The sequence below is a fragment of the Peromyscus eremicus genome, chromosome 17 (genome assembly GCF_949786415.1).
Source record: "Peromyscus eremicus chromosome 17, PerEre_H2_v1, whole genome shotgun sequence".
Classification (NCBI taxonomy): domain Eukaryota; kingdom Metazoa; phylum Chordata; class Mammalia; order Rodentia; family Cricetidae; genus Peromyscus; species Peromyscus eremicus.
The window spans coordinates 46,821,977-46,846,314 of record NC_081433.1 but is presented as its reverse complement, the minus strand read 5'-3'; the positions used below and the strand labels follow the sequence as shown (position 1 = coordinate 46,846,314).

General features: G+C 41.0%; 1 protein-coding gene across 1 annotated transcript in view; it reads left to right on the top strand.

Annotated features, from left to right (window-relative positions):
- Nucleotides 1–24,338, top strand: part of Galntl6 (polypeptide N-acetylgalactosaminyltransferase like 6) — a 767,544-nt gene that overhangs the window by 671,093 nt on the left and 72,113 nt on the right. Inside the window, exon 9 of the mRNA XM_059244461.1 lies at nucleotides 14,971–15,078. Coding sequence (XP_059100444.1) covers nucleotides 14,971–15,078 — 108 coding nt within the window. The remainder of the gene's footprint in view (nucleotides 1–14,970; nucleotides 15,079–24,338) is intronic.

The following is a 24,338-nucleotide window of genomic DNA, read 5'->3' as shown; positions in this document are numbered from 1 at the left end:
GGTGCCCAGTCTAATTGTCCTCAGGAAAACATCATCCAACAACTGATAGAAACAGATGCAGACCCACAACCAAACATTAGGCTGAGTTTGGAGAATCCTGCAGAAGAGGAGGAAAAAGGATTGTAGGAGCCAGAGGCGTCGAGGATACCACAATTGTGAAAACTCACAGTATCAACTAACCTGGCCTCACAGGGGCTCACAGAGACTGAGCAGACAACCAGAGAGAATGCATAGGACTGACCCAGGCACTCTAAATATATGTCACAGTTATGTAACTTGGTCCTCTTGTGCGACTCCTAACAATGGGAACAAGGGCTGTCCCCAACTCGTTCACAAGTTTTTGGGGCCCTATTCCTCACACTGGATCACCTTGCCCACCCTTAATACATGGGAAGGTGCTTAGTCTTACTGCAACTTGATATGCCATATTTTGTTGATACTCATGGGAGTCCTGCCCTTTCTAAACAGAAATGGAAGAGAAGTGGGGGGGGCAGAAGAAGAGGAATGGGGTCAGGAACTGGAAGGAGAGAAGGGAGGGGAAGCTGCCACCAGGATTTTAAAAAAATAAATAAATGAATTTAACATGAATAAATAAATGAATTTACCATAAATAAATAAATAAATTAGCAAACAAACAGGATCGTTTTTTGACAATGGTTAAGGGATGAAAGGAAATTAACTAGTATTATAGCAGGAGCCCCCCAAACAGAGAACAGCGTTATTTGATTGTGAGATGTTTTGTGTATGTTTGCATCTGCTCTGAGGGCAAAGGTGTAAGAGATTGTGTTGACATTGCCCTTTCCCTGTTTGTACCCTGCCAGACCAATAGCTGATGTGGAGAGCCTTTGTACGGAATGCTCAGAAGGGCTTTTGAAAATACATCTGAATCTGCATTGATAAATTAACACATGTGCACACAGATCCCAATATTGTTTAAATACAAACTCCAGGTCTGGGTTAAGTAGAGATCCAAGGTCTCCATCTGGCCCAAACTCTGAAGCTACTGAGAAGACTTCGGTCTGCCAGGAAAACCCTGAGAAAAAAGAACCAACATTGTTCTCAATCCCTTCCACAGGCCAGGACCCCAGGGTAGCTCACTTTCCTTAGTGACTTACGCCTCCAGCTTCAAATCCCTGACATCTCCTGTGACTGCCGCACTGCCTGCAAGATGTGTTCCATGTGGCACAACACAACTATGAAACAATGACACACTAGTATCCCAAAGGGAATGGTCACCTAGGCCCCTGTCCTCACACTGTTCTGCACATTTCCCAACTTCTTAAACCTTCCATTCCCCATACGCTGGCAAAAACCTACAGTTTTAATTAACCAGCCTTTTCACACTTCCTCCACAGTTCCGTGGAAATAGGAAATCCCCCCAAAGTTGTTCTGAGCTCTACAATAATTTATTTGCCTCCCTAGAAGTACCCCCTTCTTCCCTGAAGACAGTGCCCATAAACTGCCATGATGATGCTTTGTACAAATGACTGTGGTAGAAATAAATTTAGCCTTATAAAATGTGCTCATTAGAACTCCTCTTTATGCCAGAGATGAGTCTACAACATTTTATATACCTTCTCATTGCTTTTATGGGACAACTAGATTAGACACTGCTCTTTACTCTGAGCCCACAGAGTACTTCAAAGTCTCGCTGTATTTTGTGTCTAAAACGTGACAGAAGCCTTTTTATAGTCCCCCGTATACCTCAAGACACACAAGAAAATATCTAGAGTTGTTCCTGTGGGGTTTTTTCCTCAACAATATTTAGACTAGGTGACATAAAAATATCCATTTTAATTTGACATGCCCGGAATCGATCTTCCAAAGAAAATATTAAAATGACTCTAGACTCATTCCAAAACTCAAAGATAAACAGAAACAGCTGCTTAATGTCTCAAAAGCCAGTCTGAGATTCATTTCAATTATCCAACAAAAGGTACCTCAGGTGTACCATGGCGTTTTCAAGCTAAATTTTATGCCTATTAGAGATAAGCCTTGCGGCAGGCATGGAGTCCTTCTGGTTGTTAGTGCTTTTATGTCTGACAGCATTCTCCTAATTCCCTGTTTAATTTTATTTTGACTTCTATAGATAGCTGTAAAGTGAGCAAGACAGAACAATTTATATGGCATTTTGCACCTGTGGTAAAGTCAGTTTGAAAAATGTCTTAAAGAGGAGATTTTCCCCCAAATATTTAGATTTCTTTGTTGCTCTTTTTCCCTAACCAGAAAGAAAAAAATAAAAGAAATATAATGGGATCACTCTAATTCTTCTGTTCAAATCTATATAAAGTGAGCTCAAGAAGTACTTGTATAGGGAACTAATGAAAAATAGAAAAAGAAAAGCTTTTTTACACTATTCCCAAATGCTTTCACACGCCTCCCAGTGGCGATGTTATAGTGACCCTCAAGGGCATATAATATACACATGGGCTTTAGCAGGATATGTTATGTTCTTTTCATCAAAGTCAGCAATCTTGATAACACCACGCCAACATAGCTTCACCAACCTTCCTGCCTCCTGTCCACACTTTGGCAGGGTGAAGACAATCCCTATCTCTGCACCATACACACATGCACAGAGCTGCGTGTGGTCCTGTGTTCTGACCTTCCCACCGATGTCATCGGGTAGCCACATCCCCTCACACAACCTCAGCACCATCCAGTCACATAGTCATCAAATGATGCTCTGTGTCTCATTTAGTCCTCATAGCTGCTTTAGTAGCTCCAACTTCCTAGAGGATGAACATGACTCCGAAAAGGGTGGTCACTGTCCAGTTAACAACTGGCCAGCTAAACCATATCATGATATTACAGCAACATCTGCTCAAGTTAAAAATAATTTGCATGCAACACTATGAACCATTACAAGTGATTACAGGTTTTTTTTTTTATTTTGGTGAAACAGCCTTAGATTGGATTTTGTTAGACATCAAAAAATAAATAAGAGGGACAATGAGATGGCTTGGCTGGTAAAGGTGTTTGCTGGAGCCTACATGAAGGAAGGAGAGAACTGACTCCCACAGTTTGTGCACATGTACATACACACATATACAGATATAAAGATAGATAGATAGATAGATAGATAGATAGATAGATAGATAGATAGATACACAGATGTTAAAAAATTAAAAATAAGGGCTGGCCAGATGGCTCACCTGGCAAAGGCACTCACCACCAAGCCTAGACCACAGAGCCCATTCTAAAGTGAACCTTTTGGCTCTGGATATCCAAACCCTCAGGGAAAAGCTTTTTGATGTCAATTGCTTGACTTACAAGAGGACAAAAGACTAACTGAATCCAACTGAGAAAACTGAGGGCACTGGGAAAGAAACCCACATATAGAAACTGAAAAGGTCAAGTAAATGAGTCCCTGGAGGCCCAGGGCCACAAATGCTGCAAGAACGTCTCTCGGAGGCCCTCCAGGTGGCCCTCTCTGTCAGCTCTGTTCTCTTCCAAAGACTCCTCCCATCCTTCAGACATGGCCCCTCAGGGCCCTGGATCTAGCTCCAATGGAGTAAAACATCAGAGGAAGATCTATCCGTTCCCCCTGGCGTGAGGTGGACTCCCACCCTGTCAACAGAATGATTGATGGCTCAGTGAGGGACAAAGGAAAACCACATTTGGATGTAGATGTAACCAACCTTCTTATTAAATAAGAAACACAGAACCAATGCAAAGAAGAAAGCCAAGAGGTCAGAGCCGAGAGCTAAAACCTTACCCTTCCTCCTGCGGTGGTCCTACCTCTCCGAACCAGAGCTACTTTCTGTGTTAAAGTCCTTATATAGGATTTCTGTTCTGCCTTCTCATTGGTTGTAAACCCAACCACATGACCACCTCGTTATGGCCTGTCTGTATAGGCCGCCAGGTTTTCTATGATTGGTATTGAAATTAAAGGCATGTGTATCCAATACTGGCTGTGTCCCTGAACACACAGAGACTTACCTAGCTCTGCCTACCAAGTGCTGGGATTACAAGCATATGCCACCACTGCCCTGCTTTCCTATGGCTTGCTAATAGCTCTGACCCCAGGCAACTTTATTTATTAACATACAAATAACATTTTAATACAAATAAAATATCACCATATTTGGATATTTCCTTGGAAGAAGTTGTACGTAACACAGAAAACTAACTTTAAAAAATGTTAAAAGTGCTTTGTCTGTTTTTAGCAGATGATGAATCCAGAAAATTTAAATAACAGATACAAAAATCCAGAAGCATATGGAAAATATGGGGGAAAGCATGCGCCTTGTAAACTATAGAATAATGGATTAAAGGAGATGATAAACTACATTCCTAATAATATTGTTACCCAAATAACTCTTGAGCTGTGTGCATCCATTTTGTCCCATCTATAACTTACTATTTTGGATAAACCAACTTATATTTTTGTTTTTAAATTTCATACCCACATCCATAACTATTTGATGTTACCATGTACATAAACACTGCTTCTATAAGCCATGATTCTGCAGGCAACCTTCCCCCTATCACTTGGATACCTCTCAGATATCTAGATGCACATACGTGCAGGTTAGTTTACATAGGGCATCTTAATACACTTTCAGAGCAGAGTACTCACTCCTAAACAGGTAAGCCAAGAAACTGTAGATTTTTCTCCTGAAAATAAAAGCCACTATATCCTCACTGGCGACATTTTTCTCTTCTGTTCTTATTATATTCTGACCAACAAATAGAAATTTGTAGTCCTAAAATGTTATGATAGGGGCTAGAAAGATGGCTCAGTGACTAAGGATGATATTGACCCTACAGAGGACCCAAGTTGATTAAGCAGGACCCAAATGGGGCAGTTCACAGCTGCCAGTAACTGCAGCTCCAGGAAATCCAATGCCCTCTTCCCACATCTTTTGACAACTGTTCTCACATGTACATACCCTTGCACAGACAAACGTGTGTGTGTCACATAATTCAAAAACAGATAAGGGGGCTAGAGAGATGGCTCAGCAGTTAAGAACACATACTGTTCTTCCAGAGGACTTGAGTTAATTCCCATACACCTGTATTGGATGGCTCACAACCACCTGTAACTACAGCTCTTGGGACATTGGCCCTGGCCTCTGGGGGCATCCGCACTCATGTGCACATACCCACATACAGACATAAACACACAGACACACGTGCACACACACACACACACACACACACACACACACACACACGGGGAAGGGAGAGAGACAGACAGACAGACAGAGAACTTAAAATAATAAATTTTATAAATAATTTAAAAAATAAATCTTTAAAAATATTTTAAAATAAGATGTTTGTTGTTTTCTATCTCAAAAAATAACCCTAAACCTCAGGTTTCTGAGAATAAAAAAAATATGACTGCCTTTCCAAGCCTTCTGTAGACCAACTCAAACCAAAATATAGACTTTATTACACCTGAACAAAATGAGCCTTACTTTTGTATCTACCAAAGCCTTTCTCTTTGACAATTCACATTGTACTTTCTATACAGATGATAGCATCACTAGTCTTAAGGAGTTTTTCAATCCTAGTCTGCCCAAGTCATATCTTAAAATAGAAAGTTGTTTTCTAGACCCCAAGTTTGTTCATTATTAACCTACATGGTATCTATCTGTTTTGCAATCATGTGTGCCTGAAAAGAAGCTCAAGATAGCTTATGTTGAAATGTGTCTTCAGGTATACCAGAACTCCTATTTTTAAATAATGGCTGTTTACCAGGTTGCATTAAGCAAGTCGGCTGTCTGGAATTAACTTTCATTTGTATTAATAAGCCCATACTTCACTCCCATTTCCATTCATTCATTCATTCAACAATATAGCCCATGAATTGCATGTAACATACTGTTCTAAGTGTTTAAGACTCATACTCCATGAAAGGCAGAAAAATCCTTGCCTTTTGGAGAGAGGCTGGCAGAAAAGGCACACAGTATGCGAGTGAGTGAGGTGTGCCCCAGCTTAGAAGGTGGTCAACACTTTGACAAAAGCAACAGAGAAGACTGAGCCAAGAACGCAGCAGGACAAGGTGTTAGATGTGGAAGAATTTGGAGCTTCCTGGAGGAGACAAGTCGTTTTCTGGGTAGAGTTCTGAAAGGAAATAATTCCAAGCAGAAAGCCAGAACAGTCCCAGAGGCAGGAGAAAACCTGACTTGTGGAAAAAAGAAAAGATGGCAAAAGTAACTTGGGAGAAGGAGCGAGAGAAGAGGACCAGGCCAGAAGAAAGAGGGCCAGACTTGGACTCAGATGCCTAGAGATTTATATCACTGTTTCCTTGAAGCATGTAACACTTCTGCACAGGCTTGAGGATAATGTCCCTTCCATGGGACTAGCATAACTGTATGATTTAATTCCATTTAATGTTTCCATGTATAAATTCCAGTTTGTGGCTGATATTGAAAAACAATTTTAAAAATAAGGCAAACATTCCATTATCCATTCAACTTGAAATGGACGTTTTTAAAGAATTTTTCTGTGTTCATTCATGGATAAAATAACATTTCTCTAAAAATAGTTATGAAGTTGAGAGAATATGCATTACTTTGCAAATGTAAAACATTTCTCTAAGAATTAGATACTAAAATACAGCTTGACCCAGATTTACTGTTGTAGACTGTCATCAAAGCAAGCACCAGGAAATGTCTCCTAAAAATATGATTCAAGCTAGGCATGGTGATGTACGCCTTATTTCCAACAGAGGCAGGCAGATCTCTGTGAGTTTGAGGCCACCCTGGTCTCCATAGTGATTTTCAGACCAGCAAGGGATACATAATGTCTCAAAAAGCCAAATAAATAAAGAAATGAATGAATACATAAATAAGCAATCAAGTAGACTGTAGCTGAAAGTTTTCCTGTGTCCTGCCTGGTCCACGGTCAGGACAAATCTCTCTCACCCACCAGTCCCACAGTCGCTCAGACCCAAATAAGCACACACAGGCTAATATTACTTATAAACTGTATGGCCATTAGCTCAGGCCTACCATTGATTAGCTCTTAAACTTAAACTCAGCCCATTTCTGTTAATCTATATGTTGCCACATGTTCTGTGGCTTTACCTGTGTGCCATTACATGCTGCTCCCTGGATGGCGGGATGGCATCTCCTGCCTCAGCCTCCCTCTTCCCAGAATTCTCCTTATCTGCTTATTCCACCTATACTTCCTGCCTGGCTACTGGCCAATCAGTGTTTTATTAAACCAGTGTACAAAGGCATTATCCCGCTGCAGTTGACAGCTGCTGAGAAAAACAGAGTCACTTTTCTTTGGGGAAATGGCCACTAGTAGGTGGCCAGGCACCCAAAACATACTTTATACATGTGTGAAATTTTCAAAGAACTTATTTAAAATATTATTTGATTAACATATATATCATATCTTTTAGAACAAATATACAATTTGATAAATGCTACAATTGCATTTTTCTTATGAGCCATGTTCCCACACTGACACCTAAACATTTCCCTATGGCGTCCAAACATGGAAGCTTTTACAGAAAGAGGCACAATTACAATATCAAAAAACAAAGGAAAAGAAATGAACGTGTGCTAGAGTTGTAGTTCAGTTTTCAGAGTGCTTGTCTAGCATGAGCCCTGGGTTTGATCCTCAGCAATGAATAAACCAGGGATGGGGATATGCACCTGTAATTCTAACATTTGGGAGGTAGAACCAAGAGAATCAAACATTCCACATCATCCTCAGCTCTATAGTAAGCTGGGGACCAGGCTGGTCTACAACAAATCCTTATCTATCTATAAAAAATATCCTTGGAAGAGTAACAAAAACAACTCTGAACAGAGAGGGTGTGATGTAGCTTCAGTAAAAAGGAAAAAAAATATCCCCTAAGGTTATATGAGTAAACCTTAAACTGGAAACTTACAGACACCATGTTAGCTAGTTTTTAATGTCAACTTGATACCAGTTAGGCTCTTGGAGAAGGAGTAATCTTAATGGAGAAAATGCTTTCATGGATTAGCCTGTGGGGTATTTTCTTGATTGAATGATGTGGAATGTCCCAGATCACTGTGGGTGGTGCCACCCCTGGGAAAGTAGTCCTCCAGTGTATAAGAAAACAGATTGAGCAAGCCATGGAGAGCAAGCCAGTAAGTAGCGCTACCCAGTGGTTTGTGCTTTAGTTCCTGCCTCCGGGTCCCTACCTCTTTGAGATCCTGTCCTGACTTCTGTCAGGGGTGGAGTTCAACCTCAAGAGTTGTAAGCTGAAATAATCCCTTTCCTCCAAAAGTTGCTTATGGTGTTTTATTACAGCAATAGAAACCCTAAGTAATATAGTGCTCTAAGGAAGAAGCAGCTTAAATATAATTGGAGTTAAAAGTGATCCTATACAACCACGTGATGACCATTTATCTGTTATATTTTACCTATTATATGTTGTGCCCTTCATAGGCAACTAGAGATGTAGCAAGGAATAAAATAGTCATGAGTTTATAGTCCAATGAGGGAAAACAAACACTAAGTAAATCATATAGGACATCACAAATAAATTACTTAGTTGTAATTATCTTAAATGCTCTCTCCATTTGAAAGTAAGTTTCACATACTCAAAACTTGGCATGTGCCACACGTTTACAGCACCACCTGTGGGAGATATCTGGAGCATATGAAATACTCATTGAGTATTTATTGGCTCAGTACAATGAATGTCCTTTTTAATCCCAAAGGCACACTGTCTTAGTTAGGGTTTTTATTGTTGTGAAGAGACACCATGACCATGGCAACTTTTATAAAGGAAAACATTTCATTGGGGCTGGCTTACAGTTCAGAGGTTTAATCCATTATCATCATGGTTGGTGGCATGCAGGCAGACATGGTGCTGGAGAAGGAGCTGAGAGTTCTACATCATGATCCACAGGCAACAGGAAGTAAAGTGTCTACCACACTGAGCATAGATTGAGCAAAGGAGACCTCAAAGCCCACCCCACAGTGACACACTTCCTTCAACAAGGCCACACCTACTCCAACAAAGCCACACTTCCAAACAGTGCCACTCCCTTTAGGGGCCATTTTCTTTCAAACCACCACATGTAAATTCCAAGAATGGATGCCTGAAACCATAGACAATATAGATCTGCATAGATTATATATTCTGCTATGCAGATGTACCTATGGTAATATTTAGTTTATAAGTTGAGCATAGTATGATATTTGCAACAATAACAAAATAATTATAGCACTGTACTCATATAAAAGGTATGAATGTTCTCTCTCTCTCTCTCTCTCTCCATTGAATATTTTAATACTTTTAGACTGTTGTTGACTATGGAAAACAAAAACCTTGGGAAAAGGAAGAAGATTATAATGGATTAAGAGAAGGACGAAATGAGAATGTAAAACAGGAGTCTTAACCAAATATAGGGGCTTACATGTAAGCTGAAGCCTAGAAAACAAATAAGAACTAGGCAAACAGTGGGGAATGCAGAGAAGAGAAAAGGGCAGAATTTCCTTTGGGCAGTAAAACCTTGTGTGGAGTTAAAAGTGGCCCTGTCCAGGAAGAGGGAAGACGTCATTGAAGACAAGTCAACAAACAGTTGTTGCTACCCTGGGAGTAATAGGAAAACACCAGCAGGTTATAAAGAAGGCATGTGATGATCATATTTATGGTTGTAAAGAATCATAGTCATAATAATGCAGAAAAATTAATCCCAAGAGTCTACTGCTTTTGTAACATTGAATTCAGCATTTTAAAAAATCTGGACAGAAATTTCCTGAATTTGACTTTACTTTATAGTAAAGTTGACCAACTTCTGAAAGGAAAATTTTTAAAGAGCTGAGAATAGTTTATTGAGAGAAGATGTGAATACTAATTCATTTGATTCTCTTACCTTGTTTAATCACATATGTTAACTTGTCATATAAATAATACATGTTGTACATGCCAATATAACGCATAACATCTTACAGTGCAAGATGAAAGATATTTGGCAAATGCCATTAAGGTTATTAAACCCTTCAGCCATACTGGCCCCAGCCTAATTAGTGAGAGTCACCTGTGCTGAGATGGAATGTTCATAGACCAGGAACCAAAATAGCTCCTGGTAAAGAGTGGGCGCTGATCAGTAGAGAGCAAGAAAAATGGGAATGTTGGTCCTACAAGTGACTTCTGCCAATGTTTTAAATGAGATTGGAAGCAGATTCATCTACAGAGGCTCCAGGTAAAAGCTCGCCCATCAGACACCCAGACTCCAGTCTTGTGGGACCCTTGGTAGAAAGTTCCACTGAACTCACAGGGACTTGCAACCATACAGAAAAATGAGAAAACTCTGGTTGTTTTAAGCCAATATGTCTGTGATGACCAGTCACAACAACAACAACAAATTGAAGCATTAATTATTTTAAAGTATTTTTATTTCTATGCATCTGTTAGCATTGCTCACATCTTTAAAAAAAGAGAACCTTAGTTTGTTTGGGCAGCTACAACAAAGTATACTTGACTGAGGGGCTTCTAAAGCACCGAATTTATTCCTGGCAGTCTGCTGAGTCCAGGCATCTGAGGTCAGGGTTCTGGCACTCTGGAGCTCCAGTGAGGGCTATCTGCCAGGTCTCATGTGGCCACCACCTTATCCTTTCATAGCAACAAAAGAGGATAAGAGAACTTTTCTAGGGTTCCTTTATTATGTAAAGACACTTATCTCATCCATGCCACCTTCACCTTTAATTATCTCCCAGCAGCCCCACCTCTTAGTACCATTACACAGGAAGGTGGGGGTTGCAGTGTATGAATCAGGGGCCAGCGACATAAACACTCAGTCCAGAGCAACATGCTATAATGATTGATTTAGCTTTCTACTGTGAAAGCTCTTAGGCTGTCAGAGTTTCACCATGCACATCATTCAGTCCATCACATCACCTCCTAAGTGTTATAATCATCTGAACAAAAACAGAAAGTAAGGCCAGAAAAATGGATGACATTGCTCCAGACTGTACTCTCATGGTTTGCCCTCATTTGCCGCCACCACCCCTTGATGCTTCAGGAAAGGGTGGCCACTTCTACAGACTAATGGTAGCATTATGGGAAAGCCAAGCCTCTGCTGAAAAATGGCTGTCTCCTAGCAGCAGGTGCTCTGCTGGCAAGAAAGCCTCTTCATCTTGACCCTTGCTTAGCTTTGACTAATCGGAACTGACATTTGACTATATACAAGACTGGAGAACATTCTTCACCCTTCATCCTGCTCCTTCATCTGCTGTCTGATTACTTTCCATTTCCCCCTCTGTAAAATGAAAAGAATAATACATGAAGCAACCTCTCAAATAATTACATTTCAAACCAATACACTTCATTAAGCATGTCTGTAGAGTCTGAGAAACACATAATAGGGAGGTCAGCTACTGCAGCCAGGCCCAAACACTGACAGCTTAATGTCCCTAAGGTCTCTCTATCACTCCTGTCATGATTTTTGTTCAGGTTTGCAGAAAGATGTGAGTCTCCATCCAGGTTTTCTGAAACTCATATCCTGTCACTTAAAGACTCAACTAATGTCTATAGTCCCAAATTGTAGCTGAAGTTTTTCTGGTCCTGTCCAGCTCCCAAGGTCCCATGGTCCACAGCCACTCAGACCCAAGTAAACACACAGAGAGACTTATATTAATTAAAACTTCGCAGCCGTTAGCTCAGGCTAACTATTGACTAGCTCTTACACTTAAACTCAGCCCATTTCTGTTCATCTACATGTCTCCACATGTTCCGTGGCTTTATCTGTGTGCCAATACATGCTGCTGCCTGGATGGCAGACTGGCATCTCCTGACTCAACCTTCCTCTTCCCAGAATTCTCCTTGTCTGCTTATCCCACCTATACTTCCTGCAAGGCTACTGGCCAATTAGTATTTTATTAAACCAGTGTACAAAATCATTATTCCACAGCACCATATCTTCCTCTTTATCCTCTGAAGAAGATATGTGAGGAAATCCACTCATAATTTCTTTGTCTGTGTGTGTTCACATGTATATACATGCTTATTACATTTGTGTCCATGCATGTGGTGGAGGTACACATTTGCACGTGTGTGTGTGTCTGTGTCTCTGTGTGTGTGTGTGTGTGTGTGTGTGTGTGTGTGTGTGTGTGTATCCCAGAAGTCAGCATTGGGTATCTTCCTCTACTGCACTTCCCATTCTTTTCCAGACAAAGTATCTCTCTGAACCTGGAGCTCACTGATTTGTCTAGACTAGTTGTCTAGAAAGTCGTAGAAACTCTCTCATCCATACCTCCCCAGCACTGAGATTAGAGGGGTGTGCCTGGCAGTTTTACAGAGTTCTGTGGGATTGGATTCAAGTCTCCATTCTTGTGTAGAGTGGCAAGCAATTTACCAACCAAGCCATCTCCTCAGCCCCCATTCAAAACGTCTTTGTTCCAGGAGTGACACATATCGCCTTTATTCACATCCACTGGAAAGAAATAGTCAGGTCTCCCCACCTAAATACACAGGAATTTTAACCTGGAAGTGTGCCTAGATAGAAATAAGCATGGAAAACGGTGAATCTTAGCACCGTGTCTCTCACAGATGATAAGATGAAGCCAAGGAATGATCCATAGATTTAGGCTGTCAATTTGCCTTCGTTATGTATTTGAAGGTATGTGTTTCTAGTCTCCATTGCTACATAACAATGTACTCAGAAATTCAGCAACATAAAACAACCTTTAATTAACTAAGCTAATGGGCTCTACGTGGTTAAAATCGAAAACAGACACAAAGGAGTTATTTATCATGTTTCTGCTCCCTGAGTGTGGACTCAACAGTATAGGCTGCAATCATGTAAAGGATCCTCATTCGTGTGTCTGCCAGCTGATGTTGGCCATTAGTGAAGACCTCAATGGAGGCTGCTGAGCAGGAAGTGTCACATGGAGTCTCATGTGGCCTCCGTTTCTTCATGATATGGTAGCATCAGGGAATCAGAGCTCTGGTGTGGCAGCTCAGAATCACAAAAACAATGCATTAACTAGATAGGCAGAAGCTATGCTGTCAATCACGACATAGGTCATTTCTGCTGTAGTCCCCTGGCTTAAGAATTTACAAGCTGACTCAAATTCAAGGAGAAAGGACCCAGATCTGCACCTCAGTGGGAGAATACTAAGCCGCGGGTAAAGGACCATATGGAGTGAGAGATAGTATGGTGTCTAGTTTTGGAAATCATAATCTCCCTCATACATTGGTTTAGACCAACTGAATTTCTCTGTGTGAAATGCCTTGTGCTTTATAGAAGAATGGGCAACAAACCATGGCCCTGTGCCTGTTTTGATAAACAAAATTTTATTGAAATACAGCCATGCCTATTCATTAGCAAAGTTGCATAGCTCCAAAAAAGACCATATGTCCTGAAAAGACAGCATTATTAATTCTCAAGCCTGGGCAGTTTGCTAACTCCGTAGATAGAATATTGATTAAGGATGTGGGCATGGAGACACATGTTTATATACTGCAGTTAGGTGTTATGCTGGCTTAGTAAATTAGTGGTTGTAGATTCTCTTCCAATTACCATGATTTCACTAGCACTGATTAGACAGCTAGGTTTTCAGTACCAAGCATGGCCTCCCATTTGTTGAGTGTATCTTAAGTTCAATTAGAAAATCACTGGTTACCACCAAGGTATGTGTGCCACTGATGAACCTGTAGGATTATTGTGCCATGCTGGTCATTGCTGTGTTCATGGACATCATGTCTGAGCAGGACTGTTGGTTGTGTCTCTCCTTTGCAAGCTTGTGTGGCACCTTCTGGAACCATGAAGGCTAGGGAGGTGACATGCTAGGAGAGTTAGCTCAGGTTCCTGCTTCTGAAGTTCATGGAGTCTTTAGTAATAGGACCTTACTTTCCACCTCTGGGAGTAAGCAAGGGCAGCAACCATAGGCTGTATGTTTTGGGATTCTCTTAGACAACCCTGACCAATAACTCAAAAGAGGGCTTCTCATGTCTGGTGTTGTGGTTTTTTGGTAGGCGGTCCTTATTTCCTTAACATCACTAGCTGATTGGGTGAGACCTAACACCAGTATGAAGGGTAATGTATGCTACTCAAGGTTCACTGACTTTAAACTTTGATCTCATGAAAAAAGGCAAATGCCATCTTCATAGAAACATCCACATGTGCAAATATCTGGCACCATGGTCCAATCAGGTTAGCACATAACATAAACCATGAAACTATCTCTAACCATTTCATTTTTTTTCTTGCAGAAAAAAAATGGCAAAGTACAGCTTTATGAGTCCTAGATCTATGTTTTGATAGCTAAATTGTTTTATAGTATACAATCTGTTAGGTAAGTCTGTGACTATGTATCTGTCCACATGACTTGTCATGGTGAAATGCAATATAACCAGTTAATTGTTTTATTATATTTAAGTATAAAATCTAAGGGCATGTATTTCCTGGCTTCACATGTAATATATTTTTAAATCATTTAACAAAATTATCAAAAGCAAGTACCCATACAAAGAAGATATCTAAGCATAAAATTCTGGTTCAATATAATAATTTTGATTAAATTCTCCCAGGATGAAAAGAAATGTCAGGATACTATCTATAAAAATAGTTTTAGGGAACTAATTTTTTTGTTGTTCTATGCACTTGTAAATCTAGATTTTAAGTTTTTATTTTTTTCTTGGTTAGCTGCCTATGACAGAAATTCTTCAGTTGAGACATTATAAGAATTGTAGGAGCCTGGAGAAATGGTTCCATGGTTAAGAACAGTTGCTGCTCTTCCAGAGGACCCAAGTTCAGTTCCCAGCACCTGCAGCCAGCAGTTGACAATGACCTGTAACTCCAGTTCCAGGGGATACAACACAGTCTTCTGGTCTCCATAGAAACTCATGTTCACACACACACATGCACACACACACACACACACACACACATCCTCATACATGTAGTTTAAAAATAAAATACTTTATTTTAAAAAAAGAAAATGTACCAATGATTTATAAATTATATTAATAATTCCTCTTTTTGGTGAAATTTACCCTTCTCTTTTGTTTTATTTTCTCCTCTTTAGGTTTGGATGTGTGGAGGAGAAATGTTTGACGTTCCGTGTTCTAGAGTTGGTCATATCTACAGGAAGTATGTCCCTTACAAAGTTCCATCTGGGACCAGCCTGGCAAGAGTGAGTAACTGGGCATCAGAAGAGTCTGGGCTCACACAGGCTCTGCTTCCTGCAGGCGGGTACTCAACTGTGGTGTCAAGAGTTCCCATTCCTCTTCTCCACCTCCACTGCTTAAAGAAGTATTGACGGTGATGGGTTTTGTCATGTGTCGCCACATCTTCACATGCGTTGTGTTTAATATTAACCATCATCTTCTGCTAATCCTTGTTAGCAGTGTTAAATGTCAATTGGGTCAGCCATCAGTCCAGGCTATGGACTTGTCTACATGAACACATGGGTGACCAACAGTAGTAGTGTAAACCCATGCCTGCAGGATGGATGGCCATCTTTCCCCCAGCATGGAGGGTAATAGTGAACATAATTAGTCAAATAAAGTAAGGAGTAAATGAGATGGGGGAAGTGGAGGCTCAGACTCAAGTTTCTCCTCCTTTAGAACTAGAGCTAATGCTAGATACAGATTCAGACCATCGTCAAATTTCCCGTAATTAAGCAAGTCTAGTTTTGTTTCGTTTCTGTTTTGTTTTGTTTAGAATAAAATTTTTCTTGTAGATCCAATGCAAGGACACTTTTACCATCTGCCCTCCAGAAGCTTCCATATGCCTGTTTGGGGAGATACAAAGTCACAAACCTTCTCCGAACAGCCCTAGCGATGTCTCTGACATCCATGTTGCTTTCCTCTTGGATGCGTCTGTTGTCTTCACCACGTTACGTGTGTGTGCTACAGCTCAGGTGCCAAGTCTAAAAGTGTGGTGTCTTCCAGATGCATTGGTGCTGTGATCCCCTAGGGATCTAATTCTGAGTTGCTCTTTTTGAGGTCTTCACTAAGGCGCAATGCACAACCACTCAGGTCTTTTCTACATGATTCAGTAAACTCAAATAGCAACTTTTTGTAAAGCACAACTATTATTGTTGTTGTTGTTGTTGTTGTTATAAACTATTCCACTAGAGTCATTCACAGATCAGTCTCACAAGGGTGGGGCTTTGGGTCTGTTATTTTACATTATACCATCATCTAAAATAGAGCTTGGAGAACATTCAGATAACTTATTGAAGAGTTTAATTAATTAGACTCCTCAAGGACAAAACAGAGGTTCAAGTTGTTAATAAAACTTAAGACATTTTAATGAACTTTAATAAAATTATCATCCCTAGTGCATCCCTCCAGGCTCTTGTTCTTCCTCCCTTGCTCTGATGTGAGGCTGTCAACAGCGTTCACATCTTTCTCTACCCACATCCATGGTCCTTTTAGCAGTCGTGAGACATTCTAGAATGAGATTACATTACACATTCCTTAACAGGAAATTATCATCAGACCACTCCCCACGTCCTCCAAAACAATAAGATATTAATAATGCATTGCACTAAATATGTGCTTAAAAACACTGTTTGGAGAAAAATAGCAGTTATGAAATCATAAACTGATTAAAGAGCTGTATTTTGGTTAAAGAAATACAGTTTAATTTAGTCAAAGGACTTAATGCATATGAATGAGGAAGAAATACAAATTCACAGGCAGGTTAAAGAGTCAACAAATCCAAGCACGCGTTACAAATCAGCTGTGTATATACCATCACAGTGCAAAAGTCCTGAAGATAATGAATGGTGTCTTACCATTCATCTACTTCCCTTCAGTCATTCTCCTCGACTTGTGCCTCATTCATTTGTGGGAGGATGGTGCATGTGGCCAGCTCGTAGTGTAAAAGATGAGTAGGGAAAAGGATGTTGATCCAAAAGGGGGTTGTTTGCAAAAATAAAAAATAAAACAGCTCATATATTTGGAGAAAGAAATGAAGCACTTTTTCAAAAACTGTCAAATATGGGGAAACTAGGGTTGGCACATAAAACATCCAGGAAAAAAATGAATATTCATTCAAATGAAAGAAGTCCATAACTCTGATTTTAATCTTTTCCACTTAAAATTTTACTTGAGGGCTCATTTTAGTTTTTTTCCTAAACTGCTAGAGCAATCAGAAAGTCATAAATATTGAGGCTCAAATGTCACTCTAAGGAACATTTTATGATCTTTTAAAGTATATTAAAATGAAAAACAATTCTGATATTTTGTGGGAGAAACCTAGCTACTTTGCCACACTCTGCTATTACTAAATCATCGAAAATGATGAGAGACTGTCAAGAGGATTGAAATGCAGAGTCACATCTCATCAGTAGATATTTTAATCTTCCTGGCCTCGTTAGGAAATGGAGACGAAGCTGGAAACGTGACCCGAAAGGCTTGTTTATGTACTCTACAAAGCTCATTTAATCCGGTGAAAATGTGTACTTTTCATTTATGGACTTATGTAACTGATGATTCCAGCTCCCTCCAAATACACAGAGGTGTAAACACATGCACATGCATGCACACAGGTGTGTGCACGCTCATACACACACACACACACACACACACACACACACACACACAGACTGAAGTCCCCTAGTCAACACACTAATGTATATTGTTAGAAACAAATTCAAATAACCTCATTCATCACTTCCTCTTTAGCACCGTACTCTGATAAGAGGACATGACACAAGCTACCCATCTGTGAAACACATGGTAACAAATGATTCTCCACATGTGCTGGGAACAAGTGTCCAAATATCAGGAGGGGCAGTGCTATTATAGTTCTGAACTTCAGTCCTTGCAAATAAAAGGCTTAAAAGAAGAACGTTAAGGATACCTCAGTTAGAGTAACGGATTTCTAAGAACAGGGTTTTAAAATTCAGAACCAGTGACCAGCGTCAACTTCTAGCCAAGTTTTCACCCAATCTTCGGTGAACAGAGAAAAAGAAGAATCACAAAGCTGTATTTATTCAATCTAGCAGTACAGGTTGTGCGCATTAATATAGGGTTCTCTTGTACTTCGGAGTTCAAGGCAGTCAGTTTGTTATTGTTAACGTCCTGATTGAGTAAAAGCAAAACTTAACCTCCCTGTGTTGTTTCCTCAAAATGCAAAAATCTGGGACTTGGTAATGTGCAGTTCAGCCTCCTGTGGGAACCAGAGCGTTTGCCTGGCATTCAAAATCCTGTTTACTTTTCTGAGTCGACTTGGGACCTAATGTCAGCACACTGGAGCACAGCCATGACGTCTTCCGCTGGGAGTAAATGAGCGGTCCCGGGAGAAAGGATGCTCATCTCTACAGTTGTTGAGACTAGAAAGACTCTAGCATTGTGGTGACCATCAATCACCTGCTCCAGAATGGCAGTGTCTGGGGCTCAACAGAGGATAATGAGCAGCAGAGGTTGAATGGAAAATGCTTTGCCCCACTAGATGTGGTTGACTAACAAATGGATAGAAGGGTCCCAAGTCCACCTTCTCTTTCTGACAAACACTCTCCTAAAGGAGGAATAATTGCTAGTTCCTTGGGGACTGTGGGAAGGGACTCAGACTCTCTCATAATTGCCAGTGTGTTCCGAGATCTTCAAAGCCACTAGGTTTGAAAGGGGGACTTACCCCACGGCAAACCACCCCAACTGGCATAATAGCAGCATCGTAGCCCAGGGAAGTTTCCCTAGGAGGGTCCCCCAAAGAGGACAATGCTATAGACTATGAGGTGGGCAGTCCTGGAAGCACACACAACTGCCACCCTTCCTGCTAACAGGAGATAAGCCTAGAACCAACTATGAGAGAGGGGCAAGTTCACATGTGTATAAACTCACATGTGTGTGCATGGGTGTAGAGGCCAGAGATCAACCTCCAGTGCTGTTCATCACAGACTGCCCATTTTGTCTGTTGAAACAAGGTCTCTCGTGGGTCCTAGACTGAAGCATTAGCCAGCAAGCCCCTGGATTCACCTGTCTCCACATGCCCAGCTCTAGGATTACAGGCATGCACCACCATGCCTGGCTGTTTAGGTGGGTGCTGGGGATCAAACTCAGGTCCTTGGACTTGCATAACAGACATTTTACCGATTGAGCCAAGGCTAGAAACAACCCCTATCCTAAGTCTGTAAAGATGCACCAGGGCATGTCAGACAGGAAATATCCCAATATTTCACCTTTGATGTGCCAGGAATTTATTTTTGATTCTAAAATGTCATTTTGACTTTAATGTCAACCATTCAAGAATGTGGGAGAAATTAGATTTTTTTACAGGTTTCAGAATAAAAAGCTAAGGTCAAAGAAGTGAAATATGGTAAGGGTCGTATTTCCTGGAATGTTCCATAGTTCTAGAAAAAAATGGCAACTCACAGCAAAAGAGATAGAGGTTTAATGGCAAATGAGTAGACTTGGAATTATGACCCAAGGTCTGTGACCAAAGCATGCCCTTAAACACCCCTGCCTTTACAGAAGATTTGGAATAAAAAGCAGCTATGGCCTTCATGGCAGAGGCACCAGCAAAAGCAGGAAGGAGCAGGCACACGGTTACATCAGGCTGCATTTGAGACCTGTCAGGCTGACCCATGAACGTGCAATGGAGGAAGACCCTGGAGGTCTCTGGGCCATGAGGCCCACCCTCCTCTTTCAGACTGTGAGGAGGAATGGATGGTTTTCAAACAGGAAGGGCTAGAGGAAAAGTACATAGAGTAAAATGAAAACATCAACCAATATTGAAGGAGAGTGAGAATAAAGAAAGTAACATTACAGATGCAAGAAACCTGTAAAGACAAGTTCTTCAAAGATTTGTATGAATATGCTATACTGTGCAAAAGGAGGAGGAGGAGGAGGAGGAGGAGGAGGAGGTCAGGTTCGATGGACTATGTGTGAAGTTTCCCTCTTGGCCTGTGAGAAACGATAGTATCAGCACAAAAACAGAGGAGATGAGAAAGAGGAGAGAAGAGGTTAAGGACTGTATAGGTAAGTGAATTCTGATTTGGGCTCTGGGAGCCCCAGGTCTAGAGAGACACGTTTTGCCTAGATTCTGCACGTCTGCAAGAATGTGTGCTGTTCCCTTGAACGTTGCCTTTCTAGAAGAAGAAGAAAAAGCTGCTGAGTGTGTCAGGCATGATTCTAGGCTCTGGGGCTCTAAGCAAAGAGCCAGTGAAGTACAAATCTTGGCTTCTCTTGCCTATGGCATTTGAGTAGAGTCAAGACAGTTCAACTGTATGTCACCAGAATACTGACACTAGACAGAGAGAAGGGTAGAAGGAAGTAGGATGAAATCTGAATTTAACATAGTCGGATTATTTAGAAACTCTTTTCGTGTATGTTATCACTGAACCTCTGACTTAATAGAAGAGACAATATATGACATGTATAACATCTAACATATATATATATATATATATATATATATATATATATATATATATATATATATATATAGTGTTACATACTTGATGTTAACTAGGTTATGGGATTTGAGGGAAGGGTGTTTTGTGTTGGAGAGGACCACTTTGGTTGGTTGGTTGGTTGGTTGGTTGGTTGGTTGGTTGGTTGATTGGTTGGTTTTAAGACAATGTCTTGTATAGCCCAGGCTGACCTCAAACTCACTATGCAGCCAAGGATGAACTTGAACTCCTGATCCTCCAGCCTCTACCTCCTGGAGTCTTCATTTTACAGTCTTGTAGCACTATCCCTAGCCTAGCTAGCAGATTATGTTTAATAGTCTCATAAAACACATAAATACATGTTAGAAACATATTTGACTTTAATGAGTGTTCTTTGTCTGAATAGCAAGATCCTTGACGTTCCCCTACAGTTGTTACACCCCATAGGTATGGAAGGTAATTTTAAGGTCTGAAATAGACAGGCTGCTTGACTGTGTCAGCTATGAAATGTTTTCTTACTATGCTTTTCCAAAGACACTTTCCTCCCAAAACATCCCCCAGTGATGCCCAAATCTGCTGACTTTAGAGAGTATCTCTGAAATACCCTTAAAATTCTTAAAAGGCCTCAAAATTGCTGGAGGTAGGGGGAGTCATACAGAGGAGGAGGAATGGGTAGAGGAGTACTTCAGGGTAGCAGGCAGACCACCCCAAGTCAATTACTAGACACGTCTTTGTTGATCTCCGGATCAGCGATTCCTGTCTGAACTAGTTGAAAGGGAAATACACACTATCTCACATCTGTAGTCTTCTCTTGTTTGTGTCGTGACACCATGTCCATTGATAAAAAGCCCTAAGAAGCCCAAAATGACGGGCTTGATATCTGAAAATAAAATCACCCACAAGACTGAAGAGTGGGATGAGAAATGAGAAATCTCAGCTCCCACAAATTGACCTTTCTCCCTAATGGCTGTGAAGCAGTTTCTTCTCAGAGAGCTGCTTCTCAGAGAGCTGCCTGGCAAATCAGAGCCACGGCGTGACAGCCCTAGACAGCGGTGCAGCTCCTGAGTGTTTCTTTCTGTTGCTCTCAACGCTGTAGGACCCGGGTGCTTCATTTGAACTATCAGGAAGTTCAGGGGCATGGTGGCCCATCACAGGCTTTCTCCCAGAAAGCAGCACATGATAGATTCTTCCCCCAAGACTCAGCCTGCGTAAATGGTGAGCTCTGTTGTACAGCAGCCATCCCTCTGAAGATAATGACCATCTCTAATTCTCCCTTCCAATATAATAGAAAGGGCACTAAGGCTGTCCCATACCGGTGACAAGGACTAAATATGATTCACACACTGCAATCTTGGGCTTGCTGCTCTTTCCTTTTGGCCACAATATAAAAACAGAATAGTTTCCACTAAAACAATACCTTCCATTTAGATGGATTTTCTTCTTTTAAAGAATTTCAGGCATTTTTCAATAAATGATGCTTCAATTATTTTCCATGACATCCTCCCTTAAAATAAATTATAAATCTACGGGGAAATAATGATTCAGTAAATCGTGAAGCTATGATGGTCCCATTGCATGCTATGAAGATAATAAATGTTACCTCAAGAAGGCTCAAAAATTCTATCAATAAGTCTTTACCAAGTGCAGAAATGCATATGGCACACTATGTATCCTAAACCAATAGCATTTCACATCTCCAATGAGTTCAAAGCATTTCTTTGTAAAGTAACGGTGCCTCGATGACTCCATCCCCCCCGCCACACACACACTGGAAACAAGTATACTATGGTAAGCAACCCTAGCGGAGCCCTCGCCCTCACCCTATCGCTTCACCCTCTTCTTGAACCCTGGATGCTTGTGCAACACGAAAGGGGAAGTGAAACAGTGCTGACGCATGGAAATAGGAACCGGGAAAACAGGAAACATGAGTTACTTTCCCACTATTTGACCTGCGACTGCTCCTGATTCCCAACCCAAGGATGTCAGGACTTGGAAGTGTCAATTCTCTTTGTCTGAATAACAAATGAAATTAAAAGAATACTTTATCCTCTACATTTCTTCCTGTTCTTTCCTCCAGAGCCTCCCAGATATCTATCCCCTTGCTCCTTCAAATTGTTGGCCCTTTTTTACTGTTATTGCATATGTGTGTGTGTGTGTGTGTGTGTGTGTGTGTGTGTGTGTGTGTTTTCCCAAATACATTCTGTTCAGTCTGTCTGATGTTCCATGTGTGTTTGTTCTCAGGGCTGACCATTTGGCCCTGGAAAACCAGCTGGGGGTGCTCATTCCTGGGGAAGGCGTCTTTCCCACTCTCGGCTTTCCTCAATTGCCTGTGTTTCTTGTGTAGGATTGAGGCCCCGTGGCTTTTCCCCATCCACTTTGGAGTGTCCGTTGGTGTCATCCTTGCTCAGCTCAGGGCTCTCTACAGTTTTTCAAACAATGTGGAGGTAAAGTATAGAATTTTCATACACAGCTAGACCCTAAAAGCAAAGGTAAAATAGCAAAGAGTTGACATGAACAGTCCCCTGCCATTTCATGTCATAAAAGCATCTATGAAGTAAATACATTATTTTAAATTTTCACAATTTCCTACAACCTGTCAAAACTAATCTCCAGTTTAGTTTCTTCCTATTTATTTGAGCCTCATATTTTTCCCACAAAGCTCCTATGCTCTTCCTAATATTAAGTCATTTTGTTCATTTGAACTGTTTCAAATATTTCCTGATGCTATCCCAAGTTTAAGTTCAGCTATGACCTGTGCGTCAACTATAAAATACCTCCTGGTATGCAAAACAAAACAGGTAATTGATTCGAGCAGTCTTTTAAAGCTGTGGGGACAATGTTCAGCATTTGGGGGCCTAATACTAATGGTCAGCATTGTATTTTAGCTTTGTGTATACACACTGGGGTATTTTCTTGAATCAAGATAATATTTAAATTGTAGCTGTGTGTACTTATGTAATCACTGGCTAACATACATAATGATTACTTTTACTCTGTCAATCCTAATGGAATAGAAAGCATGTTTCCATTCTGTTTCTATTGTTTCCCAGTCTGTGTTGGTTCCTCTTGCTCCAACCAGAGCACTTTGGCACTCTGTGTTGTTATTTAGCATTTAGATAGCTTGCTTTCTTGAAAGCACTTAAAAAGCAAACGACATGGTGAGCTGACTGGTAGGCTAGAGGGAGTTATAATTGTGGTTTTAATCATTATCCCCATTAGAAGTGAACATTTTCCTGCATTCTCAACTCTACTGGAGATCTGGAAGGAAGAAAGTCTGCTCAGACAAAATAGGTCCCTGCTGCTACAAAAATAAGCCACTGAAATTTAAGCAAATAAAGTATTTCGGTACATCACAGTCTCGATAGACAGATATGCAACCCTCACGACTAGAAATGGCCGCTGCACAGCTCTGTCTTCCAGGACCCCAATCCTTCATAAAGTCACAGGAGCACGTGGAGGGGAGGGACTCAGTGTGTGGAATTAGCCTCCTCCCTTGAGGTGTGTGAATGCGCAATGCCACCAAGCTCGAGGTGTCCGCTCCTTCATCTCCATCCCCATCACCTTGTTTCCGATGGTTTAATTAGTTCCGGGCAAGAATTCCGTTTCCAACTTCAGTGTGGTGTCTCCTTTGCAGTGCCCAGGGAGGTAGAGCAGACAGTTTACTCTGGGTGATCTGTAAACTGAGAAACGGCCAAACACCGGAGAGTAGCTTTGTAGTATCTGGATGATTTAGATGGGCCAATTCTGAAAAGTATTTGCAGAAACAAAACTTCACAGGCCACCTGAACATTGGACAGACATTATTTGAGCTAAGAAAGCTGCAAAGAGCAACTAGAAACATAGTGATTTTTTTTCTGCCTGTGTTGAAAGTATGGGGAATCAAATGGAGCCCACTAACATGCAGGAAATGAATGTTGTAGCACATATTAGGATGGCCTCCATTTGCCTTGTTTGCTTCAGGTGGCCTTGTGACATTCCTTCTCTCTCTCTCTCTCTCTCTCTCTCTCTCTCTCTCTCTCTCTCTCTCTCTCTCTCTCTCTGTGTGTGCG